Source organism: Rhipicephalus microplus, chromosome 5 (genome assembly GCF_043290135.1).
Source record: "Rhipicephalus microplus isolate Deutch F79 chromosome 5, USDA_Rmic, whole genome shotgun sequence".
Lineage (NCBI taxonomy): Eukaryota > Metazoa > Arthropoda > Arachnida > Ixodida > Ixodidae > Rhipicephalus > Rhipicephalus microplus.
This window is the reverse complement of record NC_134704.1, coordinates 161,113,826-161,131,071: the sequence shown is the minus strand read 5'-3', so window position 1 is coordinate 161,131,071 and position 17,246 is coordinate 161,113,826. Positions and strand designations below refer to the sequence as shown.

General features: G+C 44.5%; 1 protein-coding gene across 1 annotated transcript in view; it reads right to left on the bottom strand.

Annotated features, from left to right (window-relative positions):
• Positions 1-17,246, bottom strand: part of LOC119174154 (lamina-associated polypeptide 2) — a 35,738-nt gene that overhangs the window by 12,809 nt on the left and 5,683 nt on the right. Inside the window, exons 2-3 of the mRNA XM_037424975.2 lie at positions 15,233-15,344; positions 4,770-4,965 (exon numbers count right to left, since the gene is read on the bottom strand). Of these exons, the coding sequence (XP_037280872.2) occupies positions 4,770-4,965; positions 15,233-15,344 (308 nt within the window). The remainder of the gene's footprint in view (positions 1-4,769; positions 4,966-15,232; positions 15,345-17,246) is intronic.

Below are 17,246 nucleotides of genomic sequence, written 5' to 3'. Positions count from 1 at the left end.
GTGCTAACCGTGTCAAATCTTTGTGTCTGTGAAAAACCCAAGGTGACTACTTTTTATAACTTTCGTAAAGCCGATGATGAGTCGATACTCGATATCCTTTCTTTTCATTTTGATGATTTTGCCGATAGTGATGATAGTGTAAATGATCTTTGGATTAAGTTTACGGGCATTGTAAGCAAAAGCATTGAGCGTTATGTCCCAACCACGTGTAAAAAGCCCAGAACCAAGAACCCGTGGATAACTAGGGAGACATTGAAATTGAGAAGGAGGGTAAAGCGATTAAAAAAGAAAAGTAAAACTTGTTGTGCTGATTTCAGTTGTCAAGAAAGAATTGCAGAATTGACATCTCAAATTAAACTTAAGGTTATTTCAGATAAAAAACATTACTTTGGTGAGTCCTTACCTAGCTTCATTACTTCATCGCCAGAGAAGTTTTGGAGAACAATTTCTCCTAAGACAAATGAATGCGAAATATTTGATGACGATGGCAGAGAGATAAGTGATCAGGAATCAATCGCGAACCTTTTTAATGAACACTTCAGATCGGTTTACAGTGAAGACAATGGTACCTTGCCAACTTTTGATGTCTCCTTACCTCCCATGTCTGATGTTGTTTTCTCGGAAAGGGGTATCTTAAACATGTTACTGAAACTAGACACGAAAAAATCACCTGGTCCTGATTGCATACCCAATGACTTTTTAAAAAGGTATGCAGAATGGACATCAAAGTATTTGTACGTACTGTTCTGTAAATCATTACTCGATGGTGAACTACCGCATGATTGGGTAACTGCCCGAATTAAACCATTACACAAAAAGGGAAACAAAAACCAGGTCGGTAACTATAGACCAATTTCATTACCCTCAACATGTTGCAAAATATTAGAACATATAATACACAATCATATCGTAGAGTTTCTCAACAAACACAATTTCTTAACTAGACATCAGCATGGATTTAGAAAAGGTTTTTCAACCTGCACTCAACTAGTTGAAACCGTACATGACTTTGCGAAAAGTATTAACCACGGAAAACAATTAGATGCAATTTTTATGGATTTCGCCAAAGCCTTCGATAAGGTTTCCCACAAAAAATTACTTTTTAAATTAGAGAAAATACTTAAAAACAAAAAGTTAATGGGCTGGCTCTCTTTCTACCTAACTAAACGACAACAATTTGTTTCTTTTCGCGGTTGCAACTCAAAATGTGTAATGGTTGGTTCTGGCGTTCCCCAGGGCTCAGTTCTAGGGCCTCTACTGTTTCTTTTGTTCATTAATGATATTGTAGAACAAATTCCTGTTAAAGTGAAACTTTACGCAGATGACTGTGTTTTGTACTCTGAGGTTCATAGCACATCCGACCAACTTCTGTTAAATCAGGCATTTCAAAAAGTAGCCTCCTGGTGCGAGGAATGGCAGATGGTCATTAACTTTGATAAAACTGTTTTTATGCGAATTACACACACGAAAAAACCTTTGCATTTCAGATACAATGCTAACAACACCTTTTTGACTGAAGTCACTAATTATAAGTACTTGGGGCTTTTCATATCGAATGATCTCTGCTGGAACAAACACATTACACATGTAACGGCCAATGCAACTTACAAACTGTTTTTTCTATGTCGTGCTCTCAAACTATCCACTCCTTCTGTCCGCCTTTTAGCGTACAAATCAATTGTTTTACCAATATTAGATTACGCCGCTATTATATGGGATCCTTTTACTAAGACTAACATTAACAAATTAGAAAAAGTGCAAAAAAGAGCAGTTCGTTTTGTCTACAATAATTTTTCGAGGACTTCCGTTACTGACCTATTAAGCAGAGCTCAAATTTCACCTTTATCATTAAGATACCGTAACTTAAGGCTTAAGTTTCTGTACCAACTAATTAACGGCCAATATCAAGTAGACATAGCCGATATTTTTTCTTTTTCTTCTGGCTACTCTACCAGGCAGAGACATGACCTCACCATAACCCCCTTTCCCACACACAATAATTGCTTTAAGTATTCATTTTTTCCTCGCACCATAGTCGAGTGGAACAAACTAACTAATGCAATTGTTTCAGCACCCTCATTGGCATTGTTTTCCTCGAAATTAGAAAGTGCACTAACCAGTTGAATTGTTGAATCGTATTACATACCACTGTACATGCTTGTATAATTGTAGTCTTCTATTTTTTATTGTATGATATTGCCAGTTGAAGTTTGTATTTGCCCTATAGACATTGTATAACCTGTATATATTATATGACATTGTACTTGCCATTTGTTCATGACTAACTTCATGTACCACCCTGCTAAAATCACCAAAGGTGATTGCAGTATCTGTAAATAAATAAATAAATTCTAAGACGTGTTACATTAAAATTTTTTTGTCCATTAGAACATTTGTTATGTTATTTCTTGTTAGTTATTTGCACTCTACAGTTATTGCAAATCAATGTGAGCTGTTAATGACTCGGAACCATGAAAGTTTAGAGACAAAAACAGTTTGTCCAATAACCTGTATTTCACAGATTGCATTGTGCCAGTTGAAAACTGGACAGCTTATAAAACTCATTACATATTTGAAATCTGCACAAATGCACAAAAGCTGTAATATACAGTGATAATTTTATTGCTCTAGACTATAGACTAAAGAAACTTTCCTTTTCCAAGTAGCATGTCCGCTTATACACAAGTACGCACACTGATGAATGTCTTTTTCCTTCCACTTCCTTAAAAAAATAACGCCGGAAAATAACTGAGGTATTCCAGTAGAGATGAAGGCGAGGCAACTCAATTCCAATGTAGACGAGCCTTCCAATGCACTTCATCACTTGGTCAGGACTGAAGTTCCTCCACGAACCGCCTCTTTCTGCGCATGTCTGCCTCTCTAAAATATGCATCCACACATATTTGTTGATGTAGTCACAGATCATGCCGGTTAGCTGAGCAGTGAAAGACAACTGGAAGAAATTGACGGCCCAGATAAACCTTCGTGCATTACTCTGCAGCACACGTTCGACTTCGACCACCCAGGTTTTCTCTCGAAAGAAACTGCACACGCTTGATAGATGCTGGCAAGGAATCATGTGCGTAGGACGGCGAGACCCTCAATATGACCAAAATTACCGCGAGTACACACTCTGCCACCAGTAACTACTGATTAGACAACAAAAAGTGCGCGACACATTTAGCCGACACTCACTCGATGTTGCGGCTTGATGCGACGCATCCTCGTCATCGCCGCTGAAATTTCATGTGTCAACATGCTCTCCAGGCTCACTGTTGCCGATTTCACCCTCAAAATCTGCTGTTGATGTGCTCGATTCATGAGAAATGCGTCGTATCTGAGGATTGCCCACATGAGAAAACGACGCCATGATAGGCACACTCATGTAAGTGGCGAAGGAAAACTTCCCGAAAGCAAAAAAAAAGCAACCAAAACACAGTGAATCCTGTGTGTTTCTTATTTTCTTACCTAGATGGCACTAGGAACCGGCAAACTACGCAAGCACACAAAAATTTAAACTTAATATGTGTCGTTCAAAATGAAATTATTTGAACAGGCACAGTAGTGAAAGAGTTCAATGGCATGAACACTGACGAAACTGTGAACGTTCGGGTTTCTTTTGATATTTGGTAAAAGGAGAATTCTACTGGGCTCGCACGAGTGTCGATACAACCTCCGATGCGAGCCCAATAGCATCTGTCCTGTTCGAAAACGCATTTAGAAATGCCCTCTATGATACATTGAAGCGCACTTCGCCATGAAGTAGATGTTGGGTATTTTGCATAAATTACTTTAACTGCTTACTATCAAAATATGCCCAAATAAGCACCTGACATTAAGGCAATTCAGTAGCTATAAACCTGTCATGAGCAAGGAGAAGACACTCGCAGAACAGGCACAAGTGCATGGAGAATGTAGCACATGGCTCGAAGCACATGACAAGAGCCGTAATGCAAAAGGAATGCGCGATGAGCTGGGATTGCTTGCGTGGCTAAAGTAGACAACGGTTGCACTGGTAGCTATGTTCTACCAATGGGCACAGCGGATGTTCGACCTCGGAGGCCGTCACGGCGCTTGGGCGAGGCTCCGCGGAGGTGCTGTAGCATCTTTCGGCTAGTCTGGAAGCACCCGCCGCAGTCCCCCTTCGAACATAAGCCTGCAGATTTCCCCAAGACACCACGCTGTCACTTTGAGAGGGCCACTCTCATCCTAGGACTAACGGATGACAACAAAGTGCCACGTCACCGATGCAACCTGGGACAGGCTTACGGTAGCGCAGCGTGACCGTGATGCAACGGGGTGACAATTTCAGCAGGACCGTCGGCAACCACGGCGTCAGACAAAAAAGTTTGGACGTAACGATCGATGAAGCCAAGTAAGGCACTTTCATTAGGGTTACGAACAGACGACGAGGCATAGGTGGCCAGATTGAAGTTGGGGGCAGCAGTTAGACTATGGTTAGGTGCAACTGAAAACTGACGAGCTTACTTTTAGAGATTTTGTCAGAAACGTTCCAAGTTTTCACTCTTTGTTGTTTGTTTATTCAGTGTTGACGTTTTCTCTTTTAGTTTTTGTCCTTGTAAATAAACCTTGTTTGCGGTGCCGACCAGCATCCACATGATCTATCTCCACTAACAATGGCCTCCGAGATCCGTGACAAAACCACACCTTCAAAAATACTTGGTTCTTGTTACACCATAACCTGTACATTCATCCGGTCTATCCTATACACACAGACAAATGAATAGCAGGTAGATGTGCAAGCTTACTCGAGCCCAAGCCTAGACGGTGGGACGTCCTGCAATGGAGTGCCCTCGTAGTCGTCCTCATTATCATTCTCAGCTTCTTCCTCTGTAGCTGAGAACTCGGCCGTGTTGTTGTTCATGGGACTGGCAAGAGGCCGTGGAGTGGCACCTTTGTCGAGGTACCTCTGAAGACGCTTCTCGTAGATACTTCGCGTTGTGTCTGCAAACACCAATTGAGTCTCCATAAAGTTAGGCCAGTAAGCAGAATATACTACAATGTTGAGCAAGTTGGCACATTGCTACTCAAGGTACTGCGGCGCAATGCACCCCAGTACCAAGGGGTCCACTAACATTATCCAAGCTGCTACATTTTATTTGACCGTTGCACAAACACAAGGATGGACAGATTAGTGTGGCAACAGTGACAGTAATAGAGACACATTTTGAAGCTATCCAGCCTGGAAGATTAAAAAAAGAAATCATGCCCTTCACTCCACGTTTGCAGGGTCACCTGACCACATTTCTGTCTCGCTCATGACATTGCCAAGCATTGCCAATGAATTATTGACACCCCGAAACAGAGAAGGCTGTTGTTAGAAGGGTTGAGAGCTGGGCTAGTTGGTGAGACATCATTTAACCATATGGTGTAGTAGCGCAAATTCACGGGGACGAAGAGGACAAGAAAACACGACACTCGCTACACTCGCAACTAATTTTTATTTCAGAAGCAGCACTTCATATATAACCCATAACCCTAGCGACACAGAAAAGAACTACGAACACTGAATCATTGCCAACAGAAGCTTTGCGCAGACTCAAGCGATAGTACACGGCAGTTAAGCTTAGACACTTTTAGATGACATAACTAAAACAGCCCTGGGTAACATCAAATAAAAAAAAACCAAAAAATTTTGCAGGAATTCACACGTGTTTGAAACAAATTTTGTTTCAAACACGTGTGAATTCCTGCAAAATTTTTTGGTTTTTTTTTTATTTGATGTTACCCAGGGCTGTTTTAGTTATGTCATCTAAAAGTGTCTAAGCTTAACTGCCGTGTACTATCGCTTGAGTCTGCGCAAAGCTTCTGTTGGCAATGATTCAGTGTTCGTAGTTCTTTTCTGTGTCGCTAGGGTTATGGGTTATATATGAAGTGCTGCTTCTGAAATAAAAATTAGTTGCGAGTGTAGCGAGTGTCGTGTTTTCTTGTCCTCTTCGTCCCCGTGAATTTGCGCTACTACACCATATGGTTAAATGCTGTTGTTAGAAATGAGCCTGACTGTTTTGACAGGATTGGGACAGTCAGTTCAGCTTCATAGTGAGGCTTTGCCCGTTATTCCGTACAACACTACGAGGCAGCAATCAGACTCGAGGCAGCAATCAGACTCGAGGCAGCAATCAGACTCCTCAAGTTGACTATCGAGACTACCAAGGCTGACAATGACCATAAGAACTCAGCAGTGAAAGATACTGCACCTGGTTGGAAAATCAATGCTTTCATTTTTTTTTTCTTGGCACAACGGACATTACATCCAGCACAGCCATATGCACCATGTCTTACGTGAAATATTCTACAGTGCATTTAACTCCACTGTTATGGCAGCACATGCAAAAACTCTTCGCGCTACCCGAGATTAAGAATTGCTGTCTTACATAAATAGCATTGTTCAATGGTAATCCTGGAGATGCTGGCCTGGTTTATTGCCTGGCTTGCTTCTTAAGGTGCCCGGTGACAACCATGGTATATGCAATGGTCACATAAGCACAAACATGTGCAGTCACACATGCACGTTTGATAAAGCTTGTTGTTGGAATGCCGTATTTACACGCCTAATGAATGAAGTTTTTTTCTCGAAAAAATCAGAGCAAGGTAAAAAAGAGCAAAAAATATGGTAATGCAATAAAAAAAAAGTTATATTGCTAAGCCTTTCGCAATTGGCATATGCGCGTACACAGTTTGAAAACAGCTTCTTTTTTGCACTTTACTCATCTTCGGTGGTTGATGGTGCTATTTTTTGCAAGCTGTCCCCGCGCCGCCCGCACACGCCATAAGAGCGTTTTGCGGCTATCTTTTCTCACAATTTAACCACAACAGTGGTATCTGCTGTGATCTCAAGAGGTGTCCAGATGCGTGCGCTACGACGCGCTTTGCCAATGCCAACTTTGCAGCAACCTCACATGACAACCGCGCCGCTGCCATTTACGTTGTAGCAAGTAACCAACATTTCAGCAAGCAAACCTCGAAGCATCAAAACAAACTGTCGGTAACAAGATTAACGACAAAATACAGCTTTCACACGAGAAGTTCCTGTATGCGCAGATAACAAGCGAAGCGAGAATCGGGGTGCTATCATGTTGCAGAAACCGTCACAATTTTTTTGGGCAACAAGCGATTTTTTCTGGTTTGCTAGAAACCTGCGACGCGATACCCCTTCGCGACAGCAAATCCTGTCGTCGCCGCTCGAAAATGGCGTGCACATGGTTGGGTTTTAAAGTTTCATATTCGCAGGAAGTAGCCATCGGTTGGCAAGAACAGCTTTGTGACCTTTACTCGCTGTGTGCTTATTAGCTACGATATGTCTACCACAGACGCTCGATCTCTCGCCTATGGTGCAACCTGCCGAGTCATTTTCTCTAACAAAAGAGCGCGCGTCAAAGGAAAAGTTGACTGACGGGCTACGCCGGGAGGTCAGGGCGCTGCACAATGGCGAGGGAATCGCATTACATTAGGGAACTCAGTGGTGTGTATGAAGTCAGAGGTGCCATCAGGAATGGATGTAAACCAAAGGAATGTGGGACGTCTCGCGTAAGGTTCTCACGGGAGGACGACAAATGAGGCTGCAAAGGAGGATATGAGACGGACAGGCATTGAAGTAAGGAAAGCTGAGAGCAAAACGAGATTTGAAGAGAGGCTTAGGAAAATGAAGGAGAGTAGATGGGCAGGGAAAGTGTTCAGGTATTTTTGTAGAAAGAGCGTGGACACAAAGTGGAGAAAAAGAACTAGGAGGTTCGCCAGTTAATATGTATACGGCTGGCAGTGTGGGCGATATGGCAACAAGGAGCATTAACTTTTTCAGTACGGCGCCATAGGACACCTAACACGGAGTTCCGATGATTTTGAATCTACCGCAAAATTTAAACCTGGCGCACCACTGTCAACTAACACCATCTGACATGTTAAGTGAGAACTACTCTTTCAGTTTTTGTTTTTTTTTTTTTTTGCGTATGGGTGCGCCGTCGAAAGCAAAAGATAAACTGAAGGTCGCGTTGTATTTGGCAAGAATGGCGCCACGTTCGCGTCGTGACATAAGACTTCTGTTGTGAGCAAATTGGCTGCTTCAACTGCTGATGTTCATGATCCAAGCAGCAGTGATGAATGGAGTAACGATGTGGGACCGTCAGATTCGAGCTCACATGAAGATGTTCCCGTTCAGGCGCCTCGGACGCAACATGTGCTCGCAGGTAAACTTTGTTATTGGCTACGCGCTTTATTGGCGCAAGAACGCGCTTCAAATTTGACGACTCCGGTTTTATTTTTCCGTTTAAGGTCTCAACAACCTATGGCCAGGATATTTTGCCGAACACAGCACGCCGCATCAAGTTTGCACCCACAAGAGAACCCGGTGCTGATGTCGGAGCAACGCTGCGAAACTATGCGCGTTGATTCTCGGGAGCACTAGATTTTCTTCTGCTGTTTTTTACGCCAGAAGTTATAAAGACTGTGTGACAACAGAAATAAATATGCATGGATGCATATTCTGGAACGGCAAACCTACGCTCGATGTGACGGCTCTTGGGAGGAGGTTACGCCACTGGAGATGCTGAGATTGATTGGGATTATCCTTTATGAGAGTTGTTGAAGTGCCACGACTGCACTTGTACTGGAGGGCATCAGGAATATTCAGTGGCCTTTTGCCACAAAATGTGATGCCAAGGGACAGTTTCTTCACGCTGCTCTCTTTGCCGAGTGTAGGGGATCCGAAAGACATGGCAGCTGCGGCTTCGGATGGGAAGACTTGGAGGGTGTCCTGGCTATTGCGCCCCATCAATCAGGAATCTGTGAACTTCTTCCAACCACAGCGTGACCTCTCAGTTGATGAGTGCATGGTTAAATCTAAAACATGATCGGGAATCAGGCAGCACATTCGATTGATTTGTGGGGTTTAACGTCCCAAAACCACGCTATGATTATGAGAGACGCCGTAGTGGAGGGCTCCGGAATTTCAACCACCTGGGGTTCTTTGACGTGCACCCAAATCTGAGCACACAGGGCTACAACATTTTCGCCTCCATCGGAAATGTAGCCGAGTACCTTAGCCACTAGACCACCACGGCAGGGCAGGCAGCACATTCGAGACAAGGTGACAAAATTTGGGTATAAACTCTGGGTGTTGGCGAACTCGAGAACAGGATGCAACCTGCAATTTTTTGTGTATACTGGAAAGCGGGAGGCACCAGGACCACATGGTCCAGCCTTCGACGTGGTGAACATGCTTTGCGCAGTGTACCTGAACCAAGGCTACAAAATTTGTGTGGATAATTTTTATACTTCAAAAAGACTTTTCGAACACCTCCTCGAACACAAGACCCTTGCATGCGGGACAACTCGCAAAGACCGCCGATGTTTTCCAGTTGAGTTGGACTCTTTTTAGGAAAAGAAGGCACATAGTGGAGATGTGTAATGGATCCGGGATGGTAACATCCTGTACACGCAGTAGAAGGACCGGTGTGCTGGAAACCCCATAAGCACTATGCACACTGCAAATCAGCATGTTCCTGCCAAACAAAGCGAAAAGAGGGGGACCCAGTGGGCTCTCAGAGTCATAAGAAAACCACGCCTTGTCCATGAATATAATAGCGGAATGTTAGGTGTTGACAAGTCAGACCAATTACTTAGTACATACAACGTGATTATAAAGCGCGCGCGCTAGTTGAAGACACTGTTCTTTCATTGTGTGGACGTTGCTTGCATCAACCCTTATATAATGTTCCAGGAGTACCGAAAAGAGAACCCATCAGTGCCAGAACTTTCTCGAAGCACTTACTATGACTAGCTTGCATTTAGGAAAGAATCAATTCAGCAGATTTTCGAACACGACGAAGTCGCACAAGCTCAAGCTCCCTTCTCCCCCCCCCTCCCCCTTGGATCCCCGTTCGGCACCAACCGAAAAGAAACAAAAGGAGAAATTTCAAGATTTCCTACGAAAAAAACAAAGATACAGAACAGAACGAATGTCTTCTGCTCCACTTGCAACGTATCCCTTTGCTTCCTGCCCTCACGCGACTGCTTTGCCAAATGGCACAGCAGTAAACGCTCCTAGATCGACGAGTCGCGAAAAAGGCACAAGGCAGTGTACAGAGATGGTATATAAGGAAAGCACAGCTAAAGTGACTATAAACATTTGCTATATTTCAGAATTTTGAAAATAATTTTGTAGTCGAGTACATTCGCTCATTTCCGCCTGTTTATACCTTTCATTGCATTTATTTTGTTCATCTGACCAATAAAATTTTAACAAGTGTAAACCTGAGGGCATTTCAATTTTTTCATATCAAAAGCCACAGCAATAATATACAATTCCATGCATTGCAATGGTAAATGCATTTAATTGTTTTAGATAAAAGAGATTTTCTGAAAGCACTGTAAATTGGCCAGTTTTGCGCCGTAACGAAAGAGTTAAAGGGCCAGTAAACAACCCCAAGGACCAGAAATTGGTGTAAAGAGAAATATGTGAATTCTTGAACTTGCTGCCGCAAGAATGTTGCGAATACACGCTATATTTAGGAATTTACAGGGCCTAGAGCATCGCGTTCAGCTGGCTTCAAATTTTTGTGCAGCCTCACCACCCTTCTCTTTTAGATGGAGGGGAAAGCGTGGCCCCTCGTCGTGACTCCGCCCACTTCAGCAATGTGACAAGACGTCAGCAACTGACATCATTGACGAACTCGATCAGTCACAACGCACTTACGCTTGCTGCGATGCCTGGTTGTTTACCATTTAGCCAGGGCCAATGCTTCTCCACAGTGCAGTTGTTCGATATGCAGCAAAACTGCGTTCCAAAACCCCGACATGAAGTTGGCCCGATTTTTCGGGAGTTAGACTTTTTGGGAAAGGACTGTCGTGCCATTTGGGAGCAGCAATACAAAACAAATAATGCGCTTGATAGTGAGTGTGCTGATCAACAGGTGGCACGACAATCTCTTCACTCCCCAAAACTGGGTCAGTGAAGTGTCTCGATTTCGATGCATGAAGCCTATGAGAAGTTTTGCAACTCCTATGATTGAATAGCTATGTCGTAGCTGTGGGTCGGAACAGGAACTGTCGTTGACTTCACTACTGTTTGTCGAGACCTGGTTTAGACCAAATGACGAGCTGCCTGCTGCGTCACGCCGCTGATCAAAGAGTTGTCACTGCACGTGCAAGAAGCATCAGTCAGGCGTAGAAAAGGTGCGCTGAAATTGTTTTTTGAAATGACGGCTGTGCGTGGCGCGCAGCTATGTAATATTCAGAAAACGCGATCTCTGCGGTCAACTGTACGAATTACCGAGCTTGTTTGGGGGGGTGTAAAAAAAAACCCGTCGGAGCCTATTGACTGGCCCTATGGGAGAAAAGTCGGAGGCCGAGAGGATTTATTGGATGACAGCGATGGAAAAGAAGCCGGCATTCAGTAACTACCAAAAGGGCTACAACAAAATAAGGCAGAAAAGGTTTTACGATAATTCAAGGGGAAGAGCTTTACTGTTCAGAAAGGTCGGGTTGCCTACGAATGCGTGGTTATAAAGCGAGATTCAGTAAAGAAGAACAATGTACATGCTCTGGGAGAGCTAAAGAAACTATGGAACATGTTCTGATTGAAGGCGACGATATCCACCCAGGTATACACGTGGGTACAAGCCAACATGAGGCTTTGGGTTTTAGGCACAAACATAGAAAGCTGAACACGTCCGCGATAGGAACAAAGCACGGTTAGAGTATTAGTGGCAGAAAAGAAGAGATAAAGAATAGAAATAGTGAAAAAATGACGTTAGTCTGCTGAAGAGGCAGAGACGGAACATAAATTTATTTTTTCATTATAATAAGATCAATTTAATTGAAGTAAATAAGACATTAGGCCAACATAAGAATAGTGGAAAGTTTGCTTTTTTTTTCTTGCAAGCCTAGTGGCACACAAGACACCGCCCCGTTATAAAAGGGACGCTCATGGCATTCATCCCTCCATATGTAATGGCACTTGCACCTGCTTGCGCCAACCTGCAAAGACATAATCTCACCGATTCTCTTGATATTGTGATAATCGTATTCTGCTATCGTTCGGTCAGCATGCGATGCCATTCGTTCTTCCAGACTGCTCTTATCAGGAAGCTACAGAGTCCATTCCTGGCGAACTTGGTGGAGCTCTTAGCAGCTAGCTAGAAAATATACATTTTCGGATACCACTATTCCGCAACATTTCGCAACATTTCAGAAATAGGTTATGCTTATGTGAGACTATTGAGGAAGAATCATAATGAATAACTGTCAGATTCACATTTAAGCTACGTATATGTCATGGAAATAAATACGTCCCTACGCAAAAGTAAGTGCGCTCAGTATAGCACTTCCTTATTATACCCAGATATATGTCGCAGAAATAAACAAGTCACGATATGCAAGTAAATACGCACAGTACACCTTATAAATAAAATAAACATAAATCTCGGCTATTTAGTTGACCCTGAATTTCGAGTTGCTACATTTTAATTATTCAATCGACGGCCAACGCTATGTTCACCACTATCAGTGCCAGTGTCCTGCTGTAATCAGACTTTTTTTTTTGCATGGCCACAACTTCGACTCGAATAAACAGTTTCATATTCGACCCGCAGTCTTCTCCATTTATCCACGTCACGACCTCGCGACATCTGGTGGAGGTGCTTTTTCGTTCATGTACCGGACGCCCCCGTAAAGCCGCGAACCAAGCCCTAGCCGGAAAGAAGACATCGACGCCAATGCTGAGCAACGAACAAGCCTCCGGCAACTGGGTCTCCCCCCAGAGCACGGGCCTCTACCCGTAAAGACCTGGCAAACCACGACCCCGACCTCAGACAGGGCGACGATGACCGCTCCAGTGCCACTTGGACCGATTTTGCTCCAGCAACCCAAGGAGCCACCAACGTTCCGTGGTACATCCTTTGAAGACCCGAAATCCTAGCTTGAGATATACAACCGTGTCGCTGCCTTTAACAACTGGAGCACCAACAACAAGCTGCCACATGCCTACTTTTACCTAAAAGGCTCGGCAAAAACCTGGTTTGAAAACCGAGAGTCTTCACTCTAAACCTGAAAAGATTTCGGCAGCGCTTTCCTACACACTTTCATGAGTGTCGTCCGCAAAGAGAGAGCCGCTTCCCTGCTGGAAACGCGGGTGCAACTGCCAAATGCAAAAGTCGCCATCTTCACGGAAGAGATGACTGTGCTATTCCACCTTGTTGACACTGACATGGCCGAAGACAAAAAAGTTCGGCTGCTTATGCGATGTGTTAGACAACAAAACAACCCTCCGCAGGACTCGTCTGCAACCCACTCACGACGGTCGCCGAGTTCCTCGCAGAAACTACAACTATATAAAAGGCGATTGGGATGCGGACAAGGCAGTGCGACCGCTGCTCCTCAACAATGCACTGCGCCGACGTTCCAGCACACAGTGCCGAAGATCTGCACGAGACCATCCGCACGTTCGTGCGTGAAGAGTTGCGCAAGATGTTCAGGGAGTCACCGACATTGGAATTTCTGAACCAGCACAGTTTCATCCGGAGGCTATGAACTACGCTGCTGCAGTGCGTTGTAGCCCTCCTCCACCACGCCTACGTCAAGATGCCGCACCACCACTGTTCCACCGCCAGACACTGCTGCCGCCACCACCACCAACACCATACCATTCCCCTTTGGGCTGGCGCAACGCATTGAGGAAGACAGATGTGTGGCATGCCCCCAATCTCTGCCCACTTTGCTACCACTGCGGTGAAGCCAGGCACACGTATTGCCATCAATGCACCGCGTCCGCAGCCAGGGGAACGGCCACGTGACATCGCCGACTACCTGGCAAAAGCGCAATGAACACCACGAAGCCCTTCCCGTTCACCGTCGCCCAGCTGCCGCATGTCACCGCATTACCCGGCGGTACTCTGGCCCAACCCGGGGCCTGGTCTCCTAGCCCGTACCCAGCAAACTAAGGGCAGCAACCAATGGAGGTGCGGTTGCGGTGCGACGAACTACCGACGATCCTCCAACGCCGCCACCGCGACGGAACTTTCTGAACACGACGCAAACGAGGCAAAGCACTGTGGACGAAACCCCACTTACGAAAGATCGCCTGACGACGCAACATGGAAACAGTGGAACAAGCCGATGCAGCCGTGACCTGACGCCACGACCTAACTTCAATGCGAGATGAACTAACGACCTCGAAGTACCTAGTGATGGCCAAAGTGTGACAGCTCCAATTGACACCAGAGCCGACTATTCTGTCATCAGTGGAGCATTCGCCCCGCAGTTGAAGAAAGTCAAGCACGCCTGGGAAGGCCCCGAAATAAGGACAGCTGAAGGCCACCTAGTAATGCCCGAAGGAATCTGTACAGCGAGAGCCTGCATCGACAACCACATTTACCCCGCAAGCTTCGTAGCACTACAGCAGTGCTCGAGAGATGTGATCCTTGGTATGGACTTCCCAGGCCTTCGTGGTGCAATCATCGATCTCCAATCCAAGTCAATAATGCTATCAACAGAACAAGCCCTACCACCGCACATGCCGCCCGAAAATGTGGCCTTGAATGTACTGGAAGATCAAATCGCCATTCTCCCTCGCTCCAGGATCAACATATCTGTCGGCTCTCAGAAATAAACATGCCTGCAAGGCATCGTTGAAAGCGGCCAGCAGCTGTTAATGAACCGCGACATTTGCGTCGCAACAGGAATAGTCGAGCTGAGAGTCTGAAAAGCAATAGTGATGATCATGAACTTCAGCAATGAATTCAAGCACGTGAGCAAAGGCACAACGGTTGCCCTAAAAACACATGACACGGAGCACTGTCTGTCAAGTGTGTTTTTTGGGTGGATGAGTGAGCGAATATATGAGTGTTTATGGCAAAAGAATGCTGGTCTAATTTTCTTACAATATGATACATATGCATCTACACAAGAGTAGATAATGTTTCATTGCACTGTGTGGTCCTTTGAAACATCAACACTTTCATGAACATTGCTCATGCACAATAGCAAAACCACAACTTCACTTTTGCTCTCCATATGTTTTCGGGGCATTATAACATGGGCGGCTAGTGTTTGCCACGGCGTAGGAGAACAATTTTAGAGTGGACTATGATCACGAGAATCTGCTCAACTCCACCACAGCCATGTTCGTACGGCTGTACATGAAAGAATGCTCTAACTGGCCCTATTGGGAACTAACATGGGAACAGCTTTGTCGGTTTGGTAAGAAACAAACACTCACCGACAATGGGGCCAACTGAATCACCGAGCTCCTTGAGCTTGGTGTAAAGCTGATCGTTGGTTAGGGAATGCACGGCCTGGGACACTTCCACGGGAAGGCTGGTGTCGTGGCTCTACACAGGGTGACATTACATGAGGTAAGTATTTAAGACCAAGGTATACCACGGTGAGAAGGGTGAAACATTGCAGAAGCCAATTTTAACATAGCCTGCAACTCTTATAACATAAAATGCCTGGTAGCATTAAATGCAATGTCACTGCTGAATGAAAGTAGTTGCCGCTGGTGGTTTCTCAGGTTGAGATGTCGCCCTGTATTGTTAGAGCAATGGAAATGACCCAAGGCCAACTCGAATACAATACTACCACTGTCAATGCATTCTTCTACTGACATTACTGTCTTCCACGGACATTACTTTGATCTTTCCAACCTTAGTGTGTTCACTACAAGAACCTTCACCATGCAATGCTTGTGTTCTCCCATGTTACTCAAATTAAACGTAGTCCAGCCCTTGCTGCTGCCATGTTATACTCGTGAACTTGTTAATCTCATCTGGCCATGCAATGTTCTGCCCTTTCCCCCACTGCATGCTTGCCATATTATGAAATTCAGTTAGTTACTCTTAACCCTATAATGCCTCAATTTGGAAACTGCCTGAAACCACTTAACGAAAAAAAAATATCTTCTAGCTTTAAATAGCAATCATTAATTGATTCCGATGTTAAATTATCTACAATTCGACTTTAAAAGCACACAGCGTTGCGAATTTGCAACATGCCACAGATGCAATAATCTTCAAAAAAAAAATGATTGATTTGTGGGGTTTAACGTCCCAAAACCACCATATGATTATGAGAGACGCCGTAGTGGAGGGCTCCGGAAATTTTGACCACCTGGGGTTCTTTAATGTGCACCCAAATCTGAGCACACGGGCCTCAACATTTCCGCCTCCATCGGAAATGCAGCCGCCGCAGCCGGGATTTGAACCCGCGACCTGCGGGTCAATCTTCAAGAAAAAAAAAAAAAGCACTAGAGAACTCCATAACACGATGTGTTCCACCTCTCGAATGCGTTCATACAAAATTAAAAAAAAAATGTAGAAGATTGAATTTGCATCATTAAGTCTGAAAAGAACGGGCAAGTGAGAGCTGTAGCACATGCTTCATGCCTTCTGCCATCAGCTACACAACACCTGGTTTTAGCGTACATTACCTTACACGAAACAGCGGTAACGCTTCATGCTCACCATGAGTACTGGACAGCTGGCATCAAAGATGGCACACATTTCCCAATTGCTTGCATGAAGTTTTTTGGCATGACGCAAATTCACAACACTCTACAGTGAAGGGCTAATGTGCGGCCAATACCGTGCTTATGCTACACGCCCTGCCCATTTCTTCCGACAAAAAATTTTGCACAGTGTTATTTTTGTTGTCGTTGCAAAAGGTAGCTTATGACCCACTTATCACAGCTTGAAACCTCATTTGCATAAGTACATGACGGGTATTTAGGAGACATTTTCAGACCACCCAGCTGCAGTTTCAGTTGCAAAAAGCACTGAGCTAAGTAGGAGCTGTCCCGGTGGCAAGGTAAACACAGCTGGCCACATTACCACGCAAAATTGTGATGTGGGTGCCACGCGCAACAGCGTGCGCCGCACTGGCAGCCAGCACATGCAAAGCTGCAGGCATACAAAAAGAAATCGCAAGTAGCGCAAATGCAAGGCGCGTGCCAGAAATTAGTCAACACTAACTCTAAACGTAGGTTTACATTGCCATCTTATTAATGTAAACACCACGAGGGGCTTTGCATTTCATTGTAGGCTATACATTCCCTTGGTGTTTTGTAGGTGTTCTGTATGCCTCCTCATCAATCTATCTCATTCATTATCACGCTTCGAAATTTTCTGCCAGTGCTCCTTAAATTTTGACAAAGATGTCCTTAACCCTTTATTACCTGGATTATAAAACTATTGAACAAAACAAAAACTATTCATTTTCCAGCTCTAAATAGCAAC